General features: G+C 41.9%; 5 protein-coding genes across 5 annotated transcripts in view; 4 read left to right on the top strand and 1 right to left on the bottom strand.

Moving 5' to 3' along the window:
* The first annotated feature begins 279 nt into the window (after positions 1 to 279).
* Positions 280 to 1,923, top strand: LOC118425652 (crystal protein-like). The gene has a single exon (XM_035834633.1). The coding sequence runs from the start codon at positions 280 to 282 to the stop codon at positions 1,921 to 1,923; it is 1,644 nt and encodes a 547-aa protein (XP_035690526.1).
* Positions 1,924 to 2,941: 1,018 nt separating this feature from the next.
* LOC118424549 lies at positions 2,942 to 5,666 on the top strand. The gene is made up of 4 exons (XM_035833171.1): positions 2,942 to 3,811; positions 4,146 to 4,298; positions 4,658 to 4,909; positions 5,419 to 5,666. The coding sequence occupies exons 1-4, from the start codon at positions 3,060 to 3,062 to the stop codon at positions 5,555 to 5,557; spliced, it is 1,296 nt and encodes a 431-aa protein (XP_035689064.1). The 5' UTR covers positions 2,942 to 3,059; the 3' UTR covers positions 5,558 to 5,666.
* An 857-nt stretch (positions 5,667 to 6,523) lies between these two features.
* Positions 6,524 to 14,982, top strand: LOC118414872 (coiled-coil domain-containing protein 42 homolog). Its single transcript, XM_035819139.1, has 10 exons — positions 6,524 to 6,729; positions 7,880 to 7,931; positions 8,802 to 8,978; positions 10,484 to 10,641; positions 10,889 to 10,971; positions 11,414 to 11,523; positions 12,196 to 12,255; positions 12,452 to 12,562; positions 12,798 to 12,914; positions 13,217 to 14,982. Exons 1-10 carry the CDS (start codon positions 6,659 to 6,661, stop codon positions 13,505 to 13,507), a joined length of 1,230 nt encoding a protein of 409 aa, XP_035675032.1. The 5' UTR covers positions 6,524 to 6,658; the 3' UTR covers positions 13,508 to 14,982.
* LOC118414859 (protein salvador homolog 1-like) lies at positions 14,097 to 22,278 on the bottom strand. The gene is made up of 10 exons (XM_035819135.1): positions 22,099 to 22,278; positions 21,420 to 21,668; positions 19,765 to 19,973; positions 19,237 to 19,369; positions 18,587 to 18,724; positions 18,115 to 18,199; positions 17,432 to 17,536; positions 16,978 to 17,153; positions 16,800 to 16,861; positions 14,097 to 16,273 (listed from the first exon to the last, which is right to left on the bottom strand). The coding sequence occupies exons 2-10, from the start codon at positions 21,535 to 21,537 to the stop codon at positions 16,070 to 16,072; spliced, it is 1,230 nt and encodes a 409-aa protein (XP_035675028.1). The 5' UTR covers positions 21,538 to 21,668; positions 22,099 to 22,278; the 3' UTR covers positions 14,097 to 16,069.
* Positions 22,279 to 22,887: 609 nt separating this feature from the next.
* Positions 22,888 to 26,844, top strand: part of LOC118413455 (DDB1- and CUL4-associated factor 8-like) — an 18,663-nt gene continuing 14,706 nt past the window's right edge. The window contains exon 1 of the mRNA XM_035816844.1: positions 22,888 to 24,332. Coding sequence (XP_035672737.1) covers positions 23,364 to 24,332 — 969 coding nt within the window. The 5' untranslated portion in view covers positions 22,888 to 23,363. The remainder of the gene's footprint in view (positions 24,333 to 26,844) is intronic.

The following is a 26,844-nucleotide window of genomic DNA, read 5'->3' as shown; positions in this document are numbered from 1 at the left end:
TTGGTCGGGATTACGCTAGTTTTCCTGACGCATCAAATATTTTTGTTCTGCTATCAACACTGCTCACTTTTGCCGTATGCCAACCTGACATCGGTTCACCAGTAGCACACGCTCAGGCTATGTTAAACTCTAATCATACATCAAACAACATGTGACTGGGCTTGATAAGATAATTGTGTCAGTTGCTGATGTACTGTTCACTCCTGCCCAGAGCTGATCACGAACCGAGCAATGGCGTCAGTGGTGATTCTTCACCTGCTTTTTCTAACAGTAGGTGGCATGGCATTTCCTACTGAGGAGGATGGGCCGGTTGTCCATACACAGTACGGAGCCGTGAGAGGGGTATATGTGGAGGAAGGGGTCATCTTCTTCGGTCTTCCTTTCGCAGAGCCGCCGGTGGGAGAGCTCCGCTGGAGGCCCCCGCAACAATACAACAGGCCCTGGGCACCCAAAGTTCGCGACGGCACCGTACCGGGCCCGGGCTGCTATGAAGGCGGTTGCTCGCCGGGTGACTCCGATATCCATTTCGAATGTCCCCGGGATAGAAAAGTGAGTGAAGACTGTCTCTATCTCAACATCTTTGCCCCGCGGACAATCCTTAACTCTACGGCTGATAAACTGCCGATTTTGCTGTGGATCTACGGTGGACAATACCAAGCCGGTAGCGGTTCTGCCTACATTTACGACGGACGGTTTCTAGCTAACAAGACCAACACTATTGTGGTAACCTTCAACTACAGGCTCGCTGCGTTTGGCTACCTGGTGGCTGGTCAGGGAGAAGACGCGGCCACGGGCAACTATGGCCTGCTTGACCAGGTCGCGGCATTACGGTGGACCCAGGAAAACATCGGGAGCTTCGGCGGGGACAAAGGCCGTGTGACCATTTTCGGACAGAGCTCGGGGTCAGATTCCGCGGCCACACTTCTGATTAACCCAAAGTTTACCGACTTGTTCCATCAAGCCATCATGATGAGCGTGCCTTTTACCATTCCCCATAAAAGTCGCTGGGAGGCGCTTCGCCTTGGAGAACACCTTGCTGACAAACTGAACTGTTCGCACGGGGACACGAAGTGTCTTCGTTCCAAAAATTCAAGCGCTCTTCAGGCAGGGATAGACAGAATGGGGACATTCTTTTCGAATCCGTACCGTGCACTAGAGGCGGCTATGAAGTGGGGACCCACCGTCGACGGTAACATCGTACCGGCTGCTACAGTGGACAGTTTTGCCAAAGGGCATTTCCAGTCAAAGCCGTTCATTATAGGAACTACCTCGGAGGAAGCTAGAGCTTACGTCTACTCCCTCTATAACAAGCCGATAAAGTCTAGGGTTATGTTGTATGGCATTTATGCAGCATTCGTCCATCTAAAGGCAGCAGACGTTGCTAAAGAATATCATTCAGAAAAGTCCTCTTCGGACTACCGCCCCCTCCTGTCTGATCTAGTCACGGATTGGATCTTCAAATGCCCAACTCGTAACGTAATTCGGAGCGCCGTGAGAAGTGGAGACACCAATGTTTGGCTGTATGTGTTCGATCACGTTTGGTCCTTCCCACACTTGTGGGACCATCAGAAATTCTGTAACGGCCATGTGTGCCACGCGGAGGACGTCCCCTTCGTGTTTCAGACGACAAAGCTTCCGGCGACCAACATGACCATGACCGCTGAGGAACAGATCATGGCGGATACCATAGCCTATTACTACGGCAACTTTGCCCACACCGGGGATCCTAACGAACCTAGCGGAGCTCGAGACGCCGCCGAAACCACAGGAGTAACAATGCCAGTGGCAACCAATTGGCCGAGGTACAACCAAGAAGGGAACTTTACTTGTCTGAACATCAGTACTCCCCGCACTTCCCTGATACAGGACTATCGGAAGGACAAGTGTGACTTTTGGGACAGAATGGACGTGTACAATCTGTAGCGATTACATCAGAAATATATGGCAACATTCAAATTTCTCTAACATGTTACAATCTTTAAATTTGCTGTACGACACGTTTAATTCTGTTGACAAAAATAGACCAACATTGTCTCTGATCGTTTAAGATAAACAGTTTAAAGATCATGTGTAGTGAGCATTCTTTCATTCATTCATTGTATTTGCAGCGTTACATGCATGATGGCTCAGCACCAGGGACAGGTAGCTTGCTAGTGCAAACAGGTAGCTTGCTAGTGCAACGTTACATACATGACGGTTCAGCACCAGGGACAGGTATCTTGCTAGTGCAACGTTACATGCATGGTGGTTCAGCACCAGGGACAGGTAGCTTGCTTGTGCAGCGTTACATGCATGACAGTTCAGCACCAGGGAATGGTAGCTTGCTAGGGAAATGTTACATGCATGAGGGTTCAGCACCAGGGACAGGAATCTTGCTAGTGTTACGTAACGTTACATGCTTGACGGTTCAGCACCAGGGACAGGTAGCTTGCTAGTGTTACGTAACGTTACATGCATGACGGTTCAGCACCAGGGACAGGTATCTTGCTAGTACAACGTTACATGCATGACGGTTCAGCACCAGGGACAGGTATCTTGCTAGTGTTACGTAACGTTACATGCATGACGGTTCAGCACCAGGGACAGGTATCTTGCTAGTACAACGTTACATGCATGACGGTTCAGCACCAGGACAGGTACTAGTATCTTGCTAGTGCAACGTTACATGCATGACGGTTCAGCACCAGGGACAGGTATCTTGCTAGTACAACGTTACATGCATGACGGTTCAGCACCAGGACAGGTACTAGTATCTTGCTAGTGCAACGTTACATGCATGTCGGTTCAGCACCAGGGACAGGAATCTTGCTAGTGCAGCGTTACATGCATGACGGCTCAGCACCAGGGACAGTTATGTTGCTAGTGCAACGTTACTGCATACACAAATACTGTATATCAGTACATGCCATGATGTTCACGAACATCTTAGCAGCACATAGAACTAGAACATCTTCAAGAATAGTTGCCATAACAGCACGTCAACAGCATCTTATGAACACTGTGTCTGTTCACGTAGAAAATAGACATCGTCCAAAACCACGCTCACTATTTACCTTCAAATGATGGCACTAAATCCAGCTCAGACGGATGGCATGGGAGGCCACGTGGACATCTGTATCTGCCCAGACTGCACGGAGGACCTGACGACACTTGCGGAGCGAATTACCGCTAACCACCTCGCCAACATTAGCAGAGCCGCTCACAAATGTCGGGAACAGGTGGAGGATCTGGACGCGTTCTCGGACTTCCCGAGCCCAAAAGACGCAAAAGTCGTTCAGATGGTCACAGAGAAGACGATGAAGCCATCTCTAGAGATAATGTTGGCGATAGTTTACAGAGCTAACACCAGGAGCACCTCCGTACACAGGAGGCGCAAAAAAGAGCAGAACTCCTTCGCGAGGTACCAGCTTGGAGGCGTTCCCGTGTGTGCTCTATCCATGTTCTTCTGTAACATTTGTATGTACGAACCCGCACTTGCAAAGATGGGCGAGTTCGCTCCCCAACTACTCAGTCTCTATCAGGTCATGCTGACTGCCGCGCTAGAGCATCCGGAGCTGACGGAGTTAAACCACCGCGGCCTGTTTCGCGCCAAAGACGAGGAAGACAACGACAGCAGTGACAGCAGTAGTGACGACGATGACAACGATTTAGACTTTGTGCCGTGGTTAGTCCTGTGGGGCATCCACAACACCCTGACGACCATGAAGGCTCGCCGTCTGCTCGCCATGCTCGGCGAGGGACACCCCAAACTGCCGTCCTTCGGGCATCTCCTGATCCAGATGTTGCAGAAAGACAACGTCGTCACCACCTGGTATGCTTCCTTCCTATTGTTGAATCTCTGTCACTTAATTGTTAATCTGTGGAGTTAGCGGTGTATAGCACTGTCTTTTATCCTCTTGATATAAATGTATACGTTTTTCAAAAGGCACTAAAATTTATTATCACTTGCTTTATACGTACCTGTTCGTAGAAGACGCCAGTATTGGTATTAGATAAGGGTTGGGTCCACTCATTGCTGTGTTTTGATCGAATATCGAATTGAGCGCACCGAGCGTCAAGTCAACATCTGAAATACCTCTGTTCAGATTGACCTCGATTGCTAGTGTACCTAATTGGATAGTTGATAAACGACAGCTTTGTTCCAGGTTTGGTTTGAGAATGGCTCTGTACGTAGCAGAGGTTGGTGGGCCGGACTGTGTCGCCAAACTGGAAGCGCTTGGCATGAAGGAGGCTGTACAGACTATCCTGGACAAAGCTCGCAGCTACTGGCAAGAAAACACGGGCTTAAAACACAAAGAGTAAGTGTGTGAGCAAATAATCTTATCCGGGACAAAGTCAAATTCATTGTCAGTTACGGGTAATATGTTAAAGTAGTTGCATACCACTAGCTTTGTCTGAAAATGTACAGCTGATAATTGGACAAGAATGTGCTTGTTGTGTTCTCGGTTTTGTACCGGTCGGTAGTGGATACATTTAATACTATACAATCATGCCGGCTCACCATAAGATTTAGTATGCATAGTCGATCAGGTGTCAGGAGGATGACGGCTGATGCACAACAATTATCATAAGATTTACTAAGGTATAGTCTTCTCGTTCCCCTAGGCCTTGTGCAAACAGTTCATTTCATCTCAACTGATTTTCTGATCTTGCCTAGATCTGACTTTGTGAGCTGTCTACTTCGCCATGCTTCCCTCGTGACATGGGAGCTACAGGAGCCAGGCAAAGTCAACTACTACAAGTCGCAAAGCCGCCTGGACCGGCTGGCGACCAAACACGACCACGACGACTGTATCTTCTCCCCGCAGATGCTTCGAGAAGACGGCCTGATCCTGGACGCGGTGTGTTCCTCTCCCATCTGTTTCAACAGTGAGAAGGACGCGCCCGCCAGGTTCGGGGCATGCGAGAGGTGAGTGATAGTTTAGGCATCGGTCACATTTTCAAACAGGGACCCGGCCGGGATATTTGATGGAAACGAAAAATAAGGCTTTTATCAAAGAATATAAACACAATTTAGGCTCATAACTAATATTTTTGCGCCCCGTGAGCTTTGTTGTCTTTTCATCATAGTCCCGTAAGCTGCCCGACCGGGTCCCGGCTTGGAAGTCTAGTGATCTCTCGTGCGTTGAAGGTTTTAGATGACAAGGGACACTGAACAACTCCTCATTTAGTGGCGATTGACGTCGTATAGGATTGAGTAACGTTACTGATTCATCGTCCATGTTTAGGAACCGTATTTTTTTTTTGGCCATTGTTTTGTCATTTTAGGTAAATTGACAGTACAAGCACTTTGCGAGTGCAAAGAAAAAAGAAAAGAAAACGTTGTGTAAATGTTACTGACTTGCGTTCTTGTCTGTAGAAGGGTGTCATTCATTTTGACATATTTTATAAATGATTCTCGTTGTACCTTTTCCACAGATGCCGCATGGCGCGCTACTGCAGTGTCGAGTGCCAGAGGATCCACTGGTTTGACAGCCACAAGGAATTCTGCTGTAACAAGAAGGACATTCTAGCCAGTTTCAGACAAACCATCAAGACTAGTGTAGACTCCAAATAGAGTTTACCACGGAGGCCATTGTTGTAAAGAAACGAACTTTCTAACGCCAATTTAGGTGTGATCTTACAGAGACATGAAAAAGTAAGATTGTGGAGCTTTACATGTCAGTAACGTTATCTGTAAAGTTAAGTATGAAATAAAAAGAAATACATGACGTCACACGTGTCATTTTGTTGCCATTTCATCTGAATACATCAATCAGGGGGACCAAAATATCATTTGCGTATATTTACGTTTTAAGATCGCACTGTGAAGATATATAGTCAATGCAATCGTCAAATAGTCACGCATTCTACTCTTCAAGCAGAGGTTAGGCTCCGGGTGCTTTTTTTAAAACGTTTTTTAGGCGTTTCATTGGGCTTTTTTATTTTGTGCGGCCGCGCCCAAAAAAACGTCAAAAAGCAGCCGGAGCCTAACCTCTGCTTGGAGAGTAACGCATTCTACTTACGAGTAGAGTGTTTATGGCAGAAGAGGTAACGTTATGTTTTCGCATAATTTAGTTCCACTACATTTCAGTCTTTCCCCTTGCCCGAAACAGAAGTAAACAGCTTTTCTTGTCCCATCGCTGACCCCAATCGGTCACATGACGATCACAATGGACAATGCTCTTAATTAACGTGCTTTTCAGACCATGGTTTCAGAGGAAGAACATAACTTTAAATTTCTTGTATTCCTCTGGGGTAAGGGGAGCGGAATTTCATACTCAACAAACTTTTTAAGTTGCCTTGCATGTTGTCTGTCAATCTACGCTAAAATTGATTTGCAACATTTAAATGAAAAAAAAATCCAAATTGACTCTGAAAACGACATTGGCACCATGAAGTTGTCGTTGTACTTCATACATGCTTGAGGCACCCCGGTGCTGCAGACCTTTGTCTCGACTTTGGACAGGTGTGTTTGCCTACCTCCCTGTCCGCGGCACAGTGGTGTCACCTGAAACGGGTCACGTGGTGCGCGGGGCTACAGGTAAACACTGGTTGTTATGGGAGTTAATCGTTTCATATGCTAATCACAACTAGGGGCAAACACAAAACTTTTCAGGCGCTCCGGTCTCACTCACGCCCATTACAGTGAACCACAGTGCACGGAAAGCTTGTGATCATGGCGAACCCTTTCCGTCTGAACCTGGAGCAGCCCAAGAGAAACGTGTTCGTCACCCAGCTTGGTGAAAGGTAAGTGGCTGTTAATCACCAGGTTAGCCGGTGGTCGAGGACCAGTCTTGACAAAGACAACACAGGGATCGGTTACCTTCCGACATGCTTGTTACTCTTACTTGGGACTGTGGTTGAACCAATACGGCTTCTCCAGCTCCTCCAGCCCTTTTGGTCACATCTACGCAAATTTCTGAAATCTGTGTGGGTCTCTCTACTAATTCTTTAATGGCCTTTCGCGAAGAGATCTGTCAGCTTTGAGTAAACGTCCACAAGGGAGTATTTGTCACGAACGAGTTTCTATGTTGATGATAACGGCCCTCCACGCACATACCACCGTCTTTCTTCCAGTCTCCGAGTGACTATGGTTGCTAATCCTGTGCGTTTATTTCCTAAAACGCCATCTTTACAATTAATCAAACCCCGTTATTGTTACCTTATTGTAGCCCAGATCCACATAAGTCCCGCTTTACATTTTGGTTTATTCATCATGGGACATTTGTAAAGCTTTGGGACAGGAAGTAGACCCCTGAGTTACCATAAACAGTTTGGACAGCATTTATAAGCAAGGGTCCTTTACGTTAGACAACTACAGTTGTTTGCCCATTCATATCGGTATCGAATCTGGCCAGAGTGTAGAATTCAGACAACATGATATTAAACAATTCGAAATCAAAAAGGTATAACACAGAAGGGACACCATAAAATCACGCACCTCCGGCCTCCTCTATTTCAACCTAAATCTGACCATATGATGGAAAATCTTCTTCCTCCTTTCGGATGAAATTTGGAGAATTTTTCAATCACAAACAACTATAACATTACTGTTAATTTCCCTTTTAAGGTACAGTATTTGGTGACCTCTGAACAATTAGCATGACTTGTTTCCAATTTACTATTTGGCAGAGTTGAATACATAAGTCACATAAGCATTGGCAAATCAACATCAACCCTTAAAGTTCTTTCCTTAGCTGTTAAGTTGGATATTCTTTATCACAAACCCCAGCAGATAAGTCCTTTACATTTAGATTAAGGTCTAAGGTCAATCAGGAGTCAAACAGCACATCCATCAGGCCATGATAAGACATTTTACTGGTATTTCTGAATAATGAATGCTTAGCTACAGAGTGAGGGGGTAATGCCAGCATTAATATTTCACTTATGTCTTCAGGGAAGATGAAGAACTTGAAGATGACATCCACAAGTACCCAGTCGTCAAGGAGGTGGGTAAAATCTGTCACTCAGGCTGTTTTCTGTGCGTCAATTTGGGAAGAGTGATTTGAGATTGGTTGCCTCTATCTTCAAATGTGTAAGCTATTGTGTATGTGAGGGTGTATACCACTGTAGTGTCATACTTGTGGACACTGTGACCTTGCAGCAAGCAAGGAGAATCAAAACCATGCACTTTGGAGATGTACTAATTATCAGTCTCCTAGTTGTTTTAAAACTCTAGTCTGAGACTAATTTTATGTACATTATATATCATATACATTTTTGTAGCTTGCACTGACTCTGTCTAGTTCATATAGCACCAATAGCATTTGTTTCATTTTGTACTGATGTGATGAAGGTGACAGATGGTCGTCAAAACATTAACTGAAAAATTAAAGAAGGTTGTGTGACGAAGAAGACTTAAAGTTAAAGGTTGACTATTACATGTTATTCTTGTAGACTGTAACTAAAATCTATATGTTATCTCTGCGGTCCCCCCAGTCTGCATGTCGACATTTAGCTTGTAATTGATTCCTCCACTGGTCAGGGGAAATACATTACAATACAACATCAAGACAACGTGAATACTCTTTTTTTAAAACATTTAGATGCAAACATATGTCATGACAGTTGGACTATCAGTTATTCTTGTAAACTGTAACTTACTTATATTTATATAAAGTTTTAAAGGATACTTAGTTTTAGTGTGTATAAGTGTTATTCATCAGATAGTCTTTAACTCGATGTACTAAGGATTTTATGGAAAAAAACGTACAATTCAGCCAATTGGCTGCCAAATGTTTTTACTGAAGTTGTGTTGTGCAACAAATAAACCATTCATTCATTCATTAACTTAAATCTATATAATCTGTTATCTCCAGTCTGCAGGCCGCCTGCTGGAGAACGGGTTCCGCACCCTGCAGAAGACTCTGCTGCTGAAGAAGGAGGTGGAGGTGGAGCGGGTCGACGAGGAGCTCAGCGCCAAGCGGGCGGAGTTCCACAAGCGGATGGAGACATGCAAGCAGCGGCAGCTGGAACTGCAGAACAAACAGCAGAAGGTGGGCGCAAAAAGTAGTTACTCTAGCAACTGGATATGGCTTTGGAAATGGTCATTTGTTTCAACTACTATCCAGTAGTTTCCATCAGTGACACTTAAGAGATCTTGTTGGAGAGGGTTTTATATATCCTAGCTGTGAAATGATATGTAAAAGAGATCTAGTTAAAGAACAGGTTTATCCTTACTATGAAAGTGGGTGCAAAATTTACACAATCTCACCAGGAATGCTGCCCCTGCATCCCTCTCTGCAGACCCATTGTGGGGTGAAGGGTAGGGTTAGAGGGGTTTGACCCTTCCTGTAACATTGCACCATTGTATACAGTACTCTGTGACAAGTTGCAATTGGAACAATGCCTGATTGTGCTTCAGAAGTCAAAATGTCAAATTAGACTCTCAACAATCTTCGACCATTTTGAAGGAAAATGCTGCCAGCGAACTAAAAGAGATTCGTTTTCAATGCCAACATTTCTACTATACCATTCACTGGGGATCTATTTGTCAGAAAGTAACAGCAAGATCTTTGATAGGATTAAATGACATCCACAGAATAGCCACTTGGTATTGAATGTTGCATCAGGGGAATAGATGTTCACATATCCATTAATCATTTCATTCATGGGAAGTCATGGATGTAGCAGAAGTTGTTCATCTGCTACAAGGCTCTAGTGTCAGTAGAGGAATTTCCCTTTAACCCAGATGATAATGATCCATCAAACGAGTAATGCAATCTTCATGTGCATTGGTAGTCTACCACTGTCCTGGGGGTTGGTGCACACAAGTAATACAAACTCAGTCCTGATGCCATTTGTTGTGGTTACATGTGGTGGCACATGTAAGGTGTCTGATATAGAGTTTCTGTGCTGTCAGTGACAAAGATGGGTATTTAGTCAACTGCCATTATGTCACTTTATATAGTTAACGTTGACCCAGAGTTCTGGTTCAATGCTGACTTCCTTAAGGTTCACATCAGTTCTTTGTGCTATGGCTATGAGTCTTTTGTATGACTAGTATGAGGTATAGCAACGTATGGTGTTACAGCATTAATGATACTGATGTAGAGGCTATTGCTTCAGCAGATAACAACAAAAATAATGAAATATTACTAGTATGTCATAAAGACATATTTACCTTCTTCCCACCATGGGGTGATCCATCTTCACCATTCAGTACCCTATTACCTTTATTGCAAAGCATTACAAGGTAATAGGGTAAGAAGATCAATTGTTGTTTCTACATAACGTCTGTTAATTCTTGCTGTATTGACTATAATTGTTAACGGTCATGTTTAAAGCGTACTTTCATATTGATGTTTTAATTTATAATAAAAGTTTATGCTAAGTTGTAATATGTTGTTTTGCCATGATCGTATTGTAGTGACTGTACCTTATATGTAATTCAGCTTATGGCTGCAAAGTATTACATTACAATACAACAACATTCATTCAATTCATTCATTCATTCATTACCCACAAGAACCTAACACAATGATCCTCCATGTCCCGCTAGATAAAGGACAGAGTCCAGAAGTTTGAAAAGTTCATCACAGAGAATGATGCCAAGCGGAGGCGAGCCATCCAGAAGTACCAGACAGAACTGAAGCTGAACGAACAGAAGGCCAACGAGCAACAGATGCTGGAAGAGCAACTGGAAGAGCTGAAAATCAGGTGGGCAGATGTTACCAATTTCAATGAAGAATTCAGTAGTGCACTGTACTCAACTATAGAATGGAGTTCTAGCTTTTCAGGAAAACATGAACAATATATATTCACAATGATACCATGATTGTAATGCTTGGCCACAAGCGAATGCCGATGATGACCATGATTGTCACAATTAGACTGCAAATTCTCTGATTTCCTTGAAGAAATCTTAAGGGTTCACCATCAATACTGCTGATATATTTACTTTCAGACACAGTAAACTCCAGAACAAACTGCAGCAGTACAAGAAGTTCGAGGCCTACTTGCTGAGAGTGATTGACAACATGCCAGAAGGTGAGAAAATTCTTGAAAAGTTTTCATTTTCCCCATTGGTATTGACATAACGTTATTTTCATAACCTGGTTATCACCCCAAAGTCATTCTGGTTCTGCCAGACTAGTGTGTGTACTAAATAAAACAGCTCAAACTGGGGCTGGTATCATAGATCTCTCCTGGAGGATTTTGCTACGATGAGAAACCAATAGACAGTCTGTTTTAGTCCAGGAAAGAGCCTCATTCTGAGAAAATGCCATGCTGGGATTCCATGTGTTTCCATGTAAAGAATAAAGTTAAGCATAAAGCTCTGCAGTCATTGGCTGCTCACCTTGTGTGACACTAACTTGGGTCCACAACACTGGCATGGCATCACTGACAGGATCACTGTGACATTTATGATAGTTGGAAGAAAGACAAATACAGGTTTGCCACGTACTAACCATATTCTTGTGATGTGCAGGCTACCTGGAGGTGGGTGACTCCATGATCAATGCCACCATGATGAGACACGACACCCTTCACAACACCAACATGGACCTGTCCAGACGGGTCAGCAAACTTATGGACCAGGTTAGTGGCATTACTGCAAATGCATCTACTTTCTATGTGGTTTATTTTGTTGTAGGAGGGAAACAGTTGTTTTAAGGTGCTTGAAGTTCATGGTTAAAATAATTGTATAGTATAGTAGAATTACAAAACACATATTCACTGTGTCATGATTGAACCCCTCCCCCCCAAAAGGATTATGTGTAATTGAAATAACAGCTAATACTCCAGCCAACTCATGAAGTGTCTAAGTCAATTTACTCTTCATTCAATGCCAGATAATGTTGAGAACGTCAGTACTGGGTGAATCTCATAATAGCAGGATGAATTAATTATGCCAGCTCAATCAATTATTTAACAACAAACCATAGTAGCCATTAACAATAGAACAGGTCAATCCATTAATCAATCGATAACCTGTACTCTGACTGGATAGCCCTATCAGCTTTAAGGGCTGACGAGAGGTCTAGTGGGAGGTCGGGTTCACTGAAGGCCCAGAGCGAGATAATTTTAGAACATTGGCGGTAGAAAGCGCAGCTATCATAACCCAAGGAGGTTCTTGACACCAGCTCTGGGTGTTTTATTGCTATGGAGATGAGATATGCCAAAAATTTGTACCTGATGCAACCGTTGTGCAATAAACTGTGACTTGACACGACAATTCATCAAAACATATCATTTTCTTTTTATTGAAAGAGTGAAGAGGGAAACCAAAGACTGCAGAGGCTCAAGCATGAACATGAACACAAGAAAGTGGTGAGTCTTTTAAATTACATAATATCATGTATCTACCAATGGGAGGTAATGTTATATTTTGTTGTGAAGTACCCAGAGTTATACACTGAGCCCAAGATTTGCTAGATGCATTAGGAGGATTGATGAGCCATTAGGGTTGAACACTAAAGCTATTAAATGTTTATCTTTGTCATGACATCTCAATTTTTGCACACAGCAAATCAACAAGGATCTGTCAGAACTACAAGCCAACCAGGAGAAAACGATGGATGCAAACAAGAAAATGGAACAGGATCTACAGGCAAAGAGCAAGGATTACGTAGTACAGGTAAGGAACTACATGTAATGTTACCTGTTAATGCATTTTACATTTCCATTGAGTGACGTAGGGGAGCAAACACAAGCAAGTTTGCAGTCACATTGACTTGTGCCTTTGTACTTTCAATTCTGGAATCAGTTGAGATCAATAGCTTGGCAGTGAACAAAAGAAAGGATTCATTTTTAGAATTCTAAGTCATATAAGTGAAAATAAACCATCCATTTCAATCAATCTGTGTCTACAGAGCACTGACCTGGCACAGATACTGCTTGCAGTGGACAACATTTCAGACAAGTGCTTGAAAAGACGGACAACACCTCTGGACGAGCTGTCCTACCTGCAAAAACTTCAGATGATTAAGGTGAGGTCCTTAAGCTTGCCTTCACTGAAGGATTTCTACAATAGAATTACCTGGAATTCTCATTGCTAATCAATGTACCATATTTGACGTAGTACACTTATAAATAAATTTATCAATTATCAGCAATAAGGTCGCAGGAAGTTAGTTCTGCTTTGTCTGTCATCGGTGTACTAAAACTTAGTGACAGAATTCAGTTTGCATACCATTGTAAAAAAGTTGAGACGATAGCTTTCAATATTTGGACACCAGGTGATGTACTGTTTTACGTGAGAGACTAATCTTCTTTCCCACCTACGCTACAGGACAGCATCATGGAAAGAATAGCTGTGGAGGAACTAGCCAAGACCATAGAAGTGCCAAAGGAGTTGCAGGTGGTGCACAAACCAGAGCCTGAAAAGGCCAAGAAAGTCAAGTCTCCTACCAGGTCACCTCAGCACACCGCGAAAGATCCTCCAAAGACACTGGCAGCACTGAAGTGGCAGGCTGGGAAATCACGGGCCCTGGAAACCATACAGGAGAAACTATTAATGAAGAAGAAAATGGGGGACCATCCAGTGGAAATGGCAATCAATGCATTTACCATGAAAAAATAACAACGGACATTTAAGCATGAACAGTTAAGCTTCTGAAAGTGGATGACAGCAAGTGGTAAAGATGCATAGAATACTTGAAATAGGAACTGTCGTAAGAATTCACCTGCATCACTTTGGTTACCTTAAGTGTATCAGTGGATCAAAGATGACTGTTTTTGTGCCAGGTACAGAGATGGAGAAGGTATTTCTTCTCTATGTGCAGCATTTTAAGTCCTATAATCACAAAAACATTGAGGACAAAAATCTTGATGTAAACACATTGATACAAGATATACTTATATTCCATTGTTGACTGTAGAACATCATTCATGAACAAACCAGGAAGTGTGGTGAGATATATAGCCATGTTTGTGTCAAAATGTAAATTTTATATGGAAACATATGATATATGGCAGCTATTGGCAATAGCAATGTCACTTGTAAATACAAAATGTAGTGGAATACTACAGTCAAAGCTACAAATCATAAGAATATTGTAAGTTTGCAAATACATTGTATATGTAAAGCGTATGTCTTGTTACTTTGTTGCCAGTGAAGAAAGATTGCCTGGCTTCTTGTTATATCAAAAACTTACACCAATACATGGTTATCAAAAATGATGGTGGTATTGTTTATTCCACATTTCAGTTTGACATGTCAAAGAAGACAGGTCAATTAACGAACATCTTACACACACAACATACACATCTCTACAAAAACATGTACCTCAGTACATGTAGGTGCCAGCAACATCAAATTCTTACAGCAAAGTCTGCCCAGTTTCCAACAGTAAAACAAGGACTCGTTGGGTAAAGCCCTTTAAACAGCAATGCAAAATGATCCTGGATTTATGTTTTTAAACAAAACTGAAGAAGTTTCATTTAGTATTTCAAAAACTAAAGCTAAGTGTACAAAAGTTACAAACATAGTTCTGTAGGGAGAAATCATTTAAAGGAGTTGTTTGCAATAAAAATACATGTAAATTTAAATGAAGAATTCACTGCAGCTATCCAAGGTATCATTCACAATTACAATTACATACATATTCTTATGGTGGGCTATTGTCAGTATTGACATAAATATGAATAATTTACCTCCTATGATGTTTCATAAATAGCTCTAATACAATATGCACGATTTGATGCATTTGTTGCTGACAAGAGCAACAGTAATTTCCTATCATACTACCTCTACACAATCTCAAGATGCTAATCCATAAATATCTCTACCACTACAAGCTCTTCATACTTCTACTAGCTGTACAAAAACAGATGCCTGAATTACGACAAAAAATCTTAGCTCATGTAGTCACAACAGGCACAATTGTATTCACAACTTTCACAAGGACAATCGTAGAAAGCTAGAATCAACATACTAAAATACATTCCAGTGAAAGCACCATGAGATGGAATGTAGATAGTCAGGAAATATCTGACTCCCTATTAATTCATGGGAATCAAGTTCAGTACACATGCATTACTTACATTAAATGATTGGAAAATATGATCGAACATGAAGTCAACACTTCAATCTTCCTATGCTAAAAAAAGGCACTGGCCTACTTTGGACTAAAATGCCAAGCCTGTGTTTTTGGCTACCTCAATTTATCACAATTGGTAATAGTTATCACTACAGTAAATGTTTAATAGATTATATCACTGGGACAAATCCCAGTGACAGGTGACCTATAGACATTTCATCTTACAACCTAAAAACATTGTCTAAGCTCTATCTGTTACTGGTCACACTGCATTGGTTAATCCAGTGCAATAATGTATATTTTCTTTTAACTTCTGGTCGAAAGGATATCAGAAGTAAACTAGAACAATCAATTAAAAGCAATTCATGGCTTTTCCCTATGTTACTTACAGCCTACGTTATTCACACATTGCAATGTCCCTTACAGTATCTACATTATTCTCAATATGGTACAAAACATGCGTATTCAGCAGCACTGTCAAAGCTCTTCAGTACATTGTCCTGCCACAGTACACTGTCCTACTGTTAATTTTTCTGGAGCAATCATCTGCCATTTGATGACATTGGCTTTGACTTTTTGTAGCCACTGCAAAACAATTGATTTATAGCCTTCCTTAGAATGTTCTAGATTCCTGGGAACAAACAGAGCAGTTCTCAATTTTCCTACCTCTTCTTGGTCACAAAATGACAACACACACGGATAAAACAAAATGGTGTTTGTTCTATCAATTTGAGATGGGCATTGATGCCAAGACGTTTTGAACAATGACTTACAAGACAGGTGCTGCCTACCAAGGCTTCTTCATCATACCACACTGTACTTTGGCTATTACATAGCTCTGGTGTTGGATTAAAGGCACAGTACAACCAATAACTAACTGTTTCAGTTCAGTGCTCCTTCTTAGTTCATTATACATGTGTATATGGATCAAGGATGTCATCTTTGCGATTTTGTTTCAGTAAAATAAGTTGCAGTTGAAGTCATCACTTGGTCCTTGCACTACAGGCATGTTTTGAGTCATTCTTCAGTCTCTATAATAAATCTACTTACTGAACCTCAGTGTGACTTTATACATCAAGCTTCAAATCCCTCAGGACTTTGCATCAGACTTTAGTCTCTATGTTCTGTGCGAGTGCCTGTGCCTTGTTGCGGTCCCTCTCAATCTCCTTCTGTCTTCTCTCCATCTCCTGCTGCAGGGTTTGTCTGTACCGCTCGTAGCTCATGACCACCACCTCCAGCTCCTTCCTGTACAGTCTCATCAGCATCTCCTGGTAACAGTCCAGCTCCGGCAGCTTGAACAGGTCCCACTGGAAACAGGGTGTTTCAATCACAATTCAAACCACTGCTGTTGCACAGTACATGTACATGCAAATATTGCAAAAGTAATCTCTAATCAGTTAAGCTCACTGAAGAGCTACTCTTACACTGGTTTTGATACAGAAGACAGACGCTGTGTTACACTAACAGCGTTTATTTCGCAGTTTTCTTGTACTGTGTAAATTCCCCTATAGCTCTTTCAGACAAGCACAATGAACAGAGGACCATAGAGAAAGGCCCATCCTAAGAACTGTACACTTCACAGTAGTATACTTATTAGGTCAGTGACACTCACTCTTGATCTAGAAGCATGCTACTGCTCTTTTGCTTCCTAAATATAGCTCATTGATCAATGAACAATGCCCAGCCAAATAAACTGAATCTATATGGCAACTGCTATGTCTCTGCTACCCTTTTATCACCACTCTTTGATAAGTAGCAACATGTAGCTTAAAATCCTTCATGGAAAATGTTAGTCATTTACCACACAAATGAATCAGATGACTTGCAACTCACCTTGAGTTTATGATCATACTCATGAGGAGCTTTTGTGTACACTTGCAACCATTCTGGAATTTCTGGAAAAGAATAATAGAAACATAAAAGCATTGTCATAGAGATCAAATACCCACTTGTAAAATATACTAAAAAGATATCTAGATATCTCATAATAAGTAATACATTAAGAATTTACCTGAATTCATGTATGGACTTGGGGGAACCTGCATACCAGCTGCCTCCATCTCTCCTGCTATTGCTTGAGACGTCTGCATGGCCAGGTAAGCCGAGGGTGGGAGGGGAGGGGGAGGGTCATACTTAGGAAACCTGGGAGCACATGGATGTCTGTACTGGGCCCTCTTAGTGTTGTGGCTGCAACAGACACCAACAGTAAGCATGGAAATTCAATCGTTCTGTAATGTCAGTGAGATAGAGACTGCAATCAAATTCAAAAAGACTTTTGTATGCCCTTTTTTTTCCACAAACTTATATACTTGTGCCTTTGCTCTAATGACCCTGACATTACATCAATTATGACTATCATGGCATTCTCCAAATTCCACAATCTTATATGGGAACAGACTGCAGGGCTGTGTTTTTATTATATCACACAAAGAGAATGTCAACAACACCAAAAAGTCAAAACTTACTCCACATAATAAACTCCATATTCTGCAGACTCTACTTTTTCCCAGCCAGCAGGAAGGCCCTCCTTTTCTAAAGGGTGGCTCCAATGTGTAGTCTGGGTGTTGTGGCTGGAAACAGTAACATTGAAACCTTCACAACACGTTTTCAGTTGTGTCTATGCTCCGTTTGAAGACAACACTACGGCACAGTTGTTGTTAGGAATGAACAATGTTACAATTGTTGCAAGTACCACTTAATGTGAGTCGATAATACAAACGTACTTATTCTTATTAACTACCATTCAGGCCAGTCCTGGCGGTCATGTAGGGCAGTGTGTCAACAATACAGTACGTGGGAAAAGACGCACTTATGCCACATCTTCAGAAAAGATGCTGTGGCTGCAAATTCCCCGTTTGGAGCTTTATTCCAGCCAACACGCAAACAAGTTTTGCTGTTTGGCTTTTTAAATGCTTTGGGCTCAAATGAGCACAAGTACAATGTGCACCAAAAAGTAGTTACTCAAGCAACTGGATATGGTTTTGGAAACGGTCAGATGTTTCAACTTCTATCCAGTAGTTTTCGTCAGTGACACTGAAGAGATCTTGTTGTCCTGGCTTTTATAGACCAGGTGCATAGTGCCTAGTGACCTAGTAGTGTGAGCAGTGTGTCAACAATACCTTTACGTGTGAGCAACTGGGAAACTTACTCTATGTAGTATTTTCTGCCTCTTAATGTGTAATCTGCAGTCCACCCAGTTGGGAGAGGAAGTTCATCTGTTGAGGAGACATTGCCTAGGAGGAAAACAGAGAATAGTCACATTTAACTAAAATCATCAACTCTATCCCTAAACCATGATTTTGATGATTAAAAATATAGTTATATCTTCATCTCACCTATCCCTTGACCTCTGTATGTAAAATGAAAATGACATCTACCTGTCAAACACAGATACTTCAAAGATTTGTTAGAGCAGAATGTCACATAGATCATAGATAAGAGTAAGTTGTCAAGAAATCCACGGCATTGAAATTGACACTTCCTAGCATAGGAGATACTGAAAACTTTGCCATAGGGGAGTATTTCAGAAAAATCCTTTTTGCGCATTTTACAAAGAACACAGATGCAAGCCAAATATATGCACAAATACATTAAATTTGAAATCTGACTAAAGTCCTTACCTACAGATCCTATGGGTGACGCAGAACCTGACGGTGATCTACCCTGGTAGGAAGTCAGCCCACCCCCATGCACTGGTAAACTAGCCATGGAGGAGTGCTGGTACATGGGGTTGTAGTACTCATCACTGAAGCCCTGACCTGGTTGTACAGAGGCAACAATGTTATCATGTGCAATGATAAACTTGTAGCAAGTCTGATGTCAGACTGTTTCCAGGGCCTATGCATGCCAGCTGTTCAGTTCAAGGCCAACATCCCTCAGTTTAATACAGCCCCTCAGACTTGCTAAGGGGCTATGAATGAATTTCGTTGGAGGCATGTTAACCCTGGAGCAAAGCTGCTAGCCTGTGTAAGCCCTGGAAAGTCTGACATACAAATGTAGCTTCTCCTGGGCCATCAGACTGACCAGCTCCCTAACCTTGTGGGAGGGGGGCCATCAGCACCTGACAGTGGGAGACTGTAACACAGGCCAGCAGCCAGGCAGTCAACAAGTAATTTGGTCTAATGTATTAATCAAACAACTATCTTTTTTCTAACTCTTGTGAAATTCTTTGTGCTAAGGAGCTCTGCAACAAAAATCTTACCATACTATCCTTGTTACTTTGAGGAAAATTTTTGAACATTACGGGAAAGAAGACACTATGGTAAGCCACCTTCATAATTCTCCTGGACAGTAGGCATGGCACCTGCTGCAGCTGCAACCTCCCCATTGACATTCTCAGATACAGTATGATAGTCCTGCAGAAGTGACCCTGTCCTCCCTCCTGGGTTGTACTCTGGTGTTACCTGAGGGTTCACGCAAACAGACACAATCAAAACACACTCATAACACACACAATCATAAAGATGCCTTAGCTTTATGTCTAAATCTCTTTCTGCGGCATTGAAACATGTATAAGCCCATGGCAGGAAAAAGTTCATCGTTAATAGCACAGTGACAAAACTAGTACTTTTCTATGGCTCCTTAGACAAAGAGTTTCTGTGCAACTCTGATCCTTTCTAAATTCTAAAATAGACTAATTTACTGTATCTTGTGACAACAACTCTTGGTGAAGACGTCTTCATTACTAAGTGGCCTAAAAAATTGTGAAAAGACAATATTATTCAGTAATGACTAAGTGAAAACAGGGAGCTTTCCAAATGAAAACGAAATACAATTGCAGCATTTTACAGCAGTGCACCTGTGAGAAGCTGTGTCCATGGGTGGAATAGTCGCTGACACTGGACTGGTTACTGTAGCTTCTCTGGTGGAACCTGGGCAGCGAGGCTGTTCTGGTGTCTGGACTCCTCCCCTCCTCAGAGGTGGAACCCTGCTGACCGTGGATCTGACTGAGGGATTCTGATCTCCTGGGGAAGGTGGGGCCATAGCGTACCACAGGGGACATGTAATCTGTAAGAAAGGAAAGAGTACATCTCTTAAAGCAAAGGATACTTGCTACAATCACTGACTACTAATTTTGCTACATTTGCAGATTCCTTTTCTGTGCTGACATGTATAGTAAAAAAACTAGTAATGAAATGCAAATTTGTTGAATGGACTATAACAGGAAGATGGTTGTGTTTTATAAGACCTTGAACAAATTGTTCAGTATTTCCACATGATACAAGAAAGATCCCAGAAATAGTGCAAGATGCCACAGGCTGACCTTTACTGATACTAAATTGTAGGTAGCATGTTTTGCAGGCTTAAAGGGACATAATGTAGAAATATGGCGCCAAAATTTCAAATGTTCTGAACTTGAAAATCTCCATTCAGATTGATATTTGTAACTTATTTCCAACTTATCTGCGTCATTTTATCACATTTCTAGTGCTAATTAACAACGCTACTAAGCCGCGACCAAATTCACTTACTTCCGGGTAGCCTACCGGAAGTAAGCCGGCCGTATATTTCCAAATCGACCGTTGCGGTCGCAGATTTTCGGAGCTTCGCGGGGACTTTCAACAAACTTCAGTAACGATTCGAGCGAACCACAGAACGCGTTCTAAAGCGCACTTTGGTTCGTCGGAGAGTTGAATAAAATGGCAGACAACTCAAGCGGCTGAGGGAAGTGCGCATATTCCGAGACGTCCTCACGGCTCAACAAAGTCGTATCCATACGTTGTGAATATTGCTGTGCAGTGTAGTAAGGTAGACTCAACTCATAATGTAGAGAAATGACCAAAAACAGTGACTTTATTTTTACATTATGTCCCTTTAATTGATTTAACATCAACTTTCATAATTCCACCGGGTGCCATAATAAAAAAAAAACTTCTTATAGGGGTCTTTTCAAGATTGAACCCCATTCACACTAAGAAAAAAACGTTTTGGGTAAAGCGTGGTATCCAAATACATGTAAGAATTTTCTATCTGATTCAAAATTGCATTCACACTGCTCTTCGGCAATCCAATTAGTGCTCCGTCAGTCTTATCCTCACTCAGTCAGGATTACTGATACTGTATTGATAGATCTTAAATTTTAAATTGATGCATTTTTTTCTCATATGGGGAAGTAAAGCTATTGCTTTTCTTAACACGTGAGGGCACTTTAGGGTGATTCCAAGACCTGTGTTACAACAAAGTGAACCTCTTTAATGATTCTTTAATCTGCTTGACGAATGAAAAGTCATGTGATGTGATGTGATCATTAGAACCCTCAGAAAATCCCTCTGCATAATGCACAGCTTGTCCTGCTATCAATAGTTTAGATTGGAATCTCAACAACTTCCCATGTCCTTCACAAACACAAGCTCTGATAAACATAGTGACAGTAAATACTGAGGGTAAATAGTAGGACAAGTGAAACCATAGCTTTTGAATGACATATTGGCATATACAACAAACAGAACTTACTTCTGAGCAGGGGAGAGTCTTCTTTCTTGACATACTTTCCAGTGATGCCCTCGTTGAGAGAATGACTGAGTTTGGCCGAATTCTTATCCTTCTTTCTGGCTCTTGATAACATATTCATCTTGGTATAATTGCAAGGTGCTCTTTGGTGAACACACACAGTTTCTCGCGTACAAGTTCGGGCGAATGCATTCTGTCCTGAGTTCAGGGTACCTCGTACTTGGAGCAGGCTTGCGTCGTCCGTTCAAAGGTCTGAAATTCATAGAATTGTGATCAACTCGTCAACATCATGACGCAAACGTACTGTGGCCAGGCCCTCTCTTCCGGGAGAGGCGATTAAAAACATCTGTTGATACGGCGTTCGAAGGCTGGAAAATAGTTCTGCAGACTTTGCGATAAATACCTGACATTTCTCTCTAAAACTAACTTCAGGGCATACATAAAGGAAACACGAGATGATAAAGTTATAGAAAGGGATAGAGCCACAACACGTGACGGTAAAACCGACAATCGGGCTTTGTTTTGTCTGAGATGAAGTCTCACTTTTGAACCGCCCTCCCACCCCAAAAATTACATGGTTGTATCGTCGAGATATCCAGTCAAAGGATATACGTTTACTCGTCACTCAAGTAACAAATGGGGCTGTACGGACAACAAAGACAATAAAGCTAGAATCTCGTACCCCTTATACCGGTACTTCTCTCTGAATTTCCTCCGCTAGGCTCCCAACAGAAAAGTTCACCATCGTTTTGAACGCTGTTTGTCCTGTGTTCGAGGCATCCCGGCCCACCCGAATCGTCCGCCGTGCAAATGTTGCACTATTTTTCTACACCAGTTATCTCTGCGCTGTGATTGGCCGATGCCGTGATAAATGGCGGGAAACTCTATGTTTCGAAACTGCAAGAAGTTCATAAACACTGGGCAAGAAGTATCTGTGATCATTTCTGCAGACGTTTTGTCTTTGATCATGATCGCAGATTTTTCATTCTCTCACGTCTGATTTCAGCTGGTTTGGTTTTAGGAAGATTGCGGTTGTAATGATAGTAATGTTAAATGAAATTCTTGCACATGAACCTACTGGATTTTTTTTTTTTTTTTCAGAACGGAAACTCTCTGTGTAACAGATAACGTTAACAAAGCTCTTACAAATACAGATACGACAAGAATATAGATTGACTTAATTGGAACGACTTTGAATAAAACACACCCCTATTACAGCCATTAATGAAATGCTCCAACCGACCAATAGTACCTTTCAGCTTTGGCTTATACCACAATGGTCACTTCACAGGGGTGAAAAACAAATAGCGTTATTCCAGCGTTCCAAGTTTTTCTTTTTCAAGTGCGCCATCATATGCCATATGTACTTACACTTAAATACTGCTATTTATCAAGACATTTTGTTCTTGACTGCAGCGTCCAATACAGTTATGTCTTCGATTACTACATCGATCTTGATCGATTTTCATTAACATAATTTATTCTGCACAAGTAAAACAAATGATGCAGCAATACCAAGATGGCGACGGTCTTGGTCAAAAGGTACAGTAGTGAGGGATTCGTGTCCAAAACGGGTCTGACATCCAACTTGAGACGACTGCAGACATGCTAACTCCTCCGGAAGAAAAGACGCAAGCCTATCGTCCATACTTGTCGAATCGTTGTGATCCGTGCGTCTTGTATTTTCCAAAGTAGCTCAATGTTTTGATATCGTTTTCAACCTCAGCTCGGTGACCGCAGTACTTAACTGTTATAACGTTATGGGTTTTGACGAGGAAATATGGTACTACTGGTACTAGACTTCCCAAAGACAAGCTGAGGAAACGATCCCACAGACTTACACAAAACGTTAAGTCTGTGTCTTTTGGGGAAGTGCCTTCTTTGGTAACGTTAAGCTTCTGAAGACATCAGTTTTACGTGCAGTAACGTAGTACCTGATTGCGCAAGATGGCGGATCCAAAGTCGAAATCATCGGATACTCACCCGAACTCCACGGAAACAGCTCACGGTAACCACGAAATCTGCCCAGGAGCCGAGGGGAACCACACATTGGCAGCCGAGGACGCCAAAGACGTGTTAGAGACTTCGTCTGGTATTGATGTCAGCATGGAAAACTCTGAGGACACAAGTATAGGTGCAGAAACCCTTGGGGAAAAGTCTTCAGAGAGTGACAGTTTGATAGACAGCCCCATGGCAGAAAAGGGGGCAAAGGGGAAAAAGTCAAAGAAGGTAAAAGTCGAGGGGAAAGGAGATGGAGTAGAGGAACGGATGGAGAAGATGGAGGTAGAGGGGGAGATGGAGACTTCAGGTGAGAATAAGGAAGAGCATGCTGGTCCAAGCGGGGATGGCAGGGAAGCAGGAGGTGAAAACAAGAGTGAAGACAAAGCGGAAGAAACAGACAGCGACTTAGACATTGAACTGGGTTTACTAGATGATGCCAAGAAAGGCAGTGGAGAGGACAGTGACAGTGATGTCGTCGTAACAAGACCAACACGTTCCAAGCGTCGTGACAGCCGTGATGAGGATGACAGTGACACAGAGGACAGTGATGAGGAGAAGGTGGAAGATGATAAGAAGGAGTCTGAGGACGAAGGGGACACCACGTGGTACTCACTGGACGACCGCAAAATGCCAATGCCCAAGTGGAAAGTCCTACCGTCCTTGCATCAACGAGAGATGGGGTTTGGCCGTGCACTCTTCCCCTACTATGCATGTGGGTTGACAGACTTTGTGTCTAGATTTGAACTTCAGCACAAGTTAGATCATCATGAGGGCTGTGTGAACACACTGCATTTCAATCAGCCAGGCACTCTTCTAGCAAGTGGCAGCGATGACCTGAATGTGGTTCTATGGGACTGGGCCCGCAACAAGCCTGTGTTGATCTATAACAGTGGTCATCGGAGTAATGTCTTCCAGGTAGGTACCTGAGCCATTATTTTACACTTTGCTGATAGAAATTATACAACGTATTAGAAGATCACACTCACTTCTGTTTTTAATGGTTTGTTTCTTTACCAACATAGTTAGTTTGGAAAAGAAATCAGTGACCTGTGAGGATTAGGAACATCTTGAGCTGTGAACTCTGCTGAAAATGTCAGCTCAAGAGTCAAGGCAAGAGCCTTTTATGAAATGGTGATCATTTGGAAGAAAAATTGCCATACAAGGCTTAAAATAGCTTGCTATATGCATTACTAAAAATTGCACCCATCAACTGTGACCCTTGTTGCAATAAGTCAGCTAGAGAAACGTGCAAATGTGCAATTGATGGGGACTTGCAACAGAAGAAGTCTCTTACTATTATGTCTTAGTACAGTTTTAAAGTCATTGTTTCTCTATATACTATGTTAAGTATACTACTGCCGGATGTGAAAAAGTATCATCTTGATACTTCTTGCTTTTGGTTTCAAATCTACAAAAGGCAATTAGATACTAGTAATACTTATTGTTTAAATACTATTGAATGGCTTCCCGGCTGTGACCAAGTAAACAGGAGTCACAGTGGTTTCCGTGGCCATGGAGGCATGCACAGGTGTGCCCTTTCTAAACCATAGGTCTCTTATTAGTGGGAACTGTTGCAGCAGTCATATCACAATTTTTGAATTGGAATTATACTTGCCAATGGTAAATCAAGAAAAATGCAGTTTAACAAAACGTAAGCAAAGATTATAAAAATCTTGGTTGAGATATGAATTGATCTGATAAAATCAAACATCAGTGTTACAACACATTAGTGATGTCATTGCTGATGCTATGTACATTCTAAAAGTGATCAAAATGATACCATATTATAAGTTTTTGTATCAAAAATTCAATCCAGTTTATCAGTATACAATGTAGAACAGACAGCTGAGTAATAGTTTATAGCACATAAAACATGAATCCCATGGCAATGAAACCTTCCAGTTTGGAACTTACTGTATTTCATTGATGTTGTATGTTGATGAAAGCTCCTTGACATGATTATATGTGACAGCACATTTTGTGAGATTTTGCTCATGAATTTCAATGCACTGCCAGTGCAGTGTGGAAAAGAGGCCTCTTTATGGCAGTATCTTTACGGTCCTACCCTGCTGACAAGTACATATATACTGTCACTGGTGTTAATGCTGTACTTAAGAGGATTGCTTGCTGGCAGCTTGATGATGTGTTAAGGAGCGTACCATCATTTGTCAACATTGATATCACTGACTTTTCATACTAATCATGTTCCTGGGAACAGTGATATGCCTCACTGTCCAAGTCATTTGGTTAGGTATTTGAGATAGTAAAGAAAATCATGTCACCACAATTGCTTTAAGAATTTATGGCCAGACCCTAAAAAGATCAGAAGCCAACATGGTACAGTATGTTGGAATAGTGAAGCAAAAATGTTCCATCCATCTTCCGTATTCCCAGTGTCAGGCCTTACTGAGTTGTTGCCAGATGGCCACCTGCAGGATCCTGAGGGTCACCTATGGTTAATGGCTCATGGAGAGATGTTTAGATTTTAATCAAGAATATTCTAGGTTCTATTCCACCCATGAAATGCTGTCTAAGTTGTGAAATTGTTGTCACATGCCTGCAGTTTGAGGGGTTGGCTAGCTACCCAAGTGCAAGATGGAAGAGGAAGTAATGCGACCATACCCCAGTCACACAGGGTTCAACCGTGGAACCAAAGTGTTTACATGTCTGATTGTTCAGTCATGACTATTTCACATGACCAGGGCTCAGTTTCAGGAATAGATGGTTGGTTGACAGGGCAGGCTCTGCCACATGCCGAAATTGGAAGGAAATGATTGATATATGAGAAGATTATGAAATCAATATTATATGATGAAGAACATGCATAATTGTGATTGAAAGTTTAGCTTCTTCTTTAGTTAAAATGTTCTGTCAGACAAGATATGCAAAAAAGAAAAAGTTGCAGACTTCTCTCCCATTCCTCAGCACAGTGTTAGTGACACAGTTTGTATTTTCCAGATATTTTCCTCAAACTGTAAGTATTTCAAACAGTTGCAACAGAACACAAGTCAAGCTAGCAGTTCTTTTGAAATAGGTATTGAATACCTGGTATACTGTTACTGGCAGAGTGTCAAATGTTTTGACATCAATAATACAACAAAGACACTCATGAGAAAGGGTTGACTTGAGAATGGAAATATATAGCTGCTTGCAATAGATATCTGAATCGGCTACTGTAGGAATTTTACCTACATCAAGGCTATATTTTAGTTGAAGTATCGCCAATTTATGTTGTGTTTAGACTACATTTCATACTCCCAAGAATCCAGTTTCAATAATAAAACATGACCCAGACTAAATTAAGGCCTGGTTAACATGGCTTCACAAATTTATGCCCCAGATTTCTTTGTGGCAGATCATAGATTGTCACAACACATTTTAGTGCAGAAGTATGGCACTTTGCTCGGGTGCTTTTCCAACATTGACG

The sequence above is a fragment of the Branchiostoma floridae genome, chromosome 1 (genome assembly GCF_000003815.2).
Source record: "Branchiostoma floridae strain S238N-H82 chromosome 1, Bfl_VNyyK, whole genome shotgun sequence".
In the NCBI taxonomy this organism is placed as follows: Eukaryota; Metazoa; Chordata; class Leptocardii; order Amphioxiformes; family Branchiostomatidae; genus Branchiostoma; species Branchiostoma floridae.
This window is presented reverse-complemented; position numbering and strand designations above follow the sequence as displayed.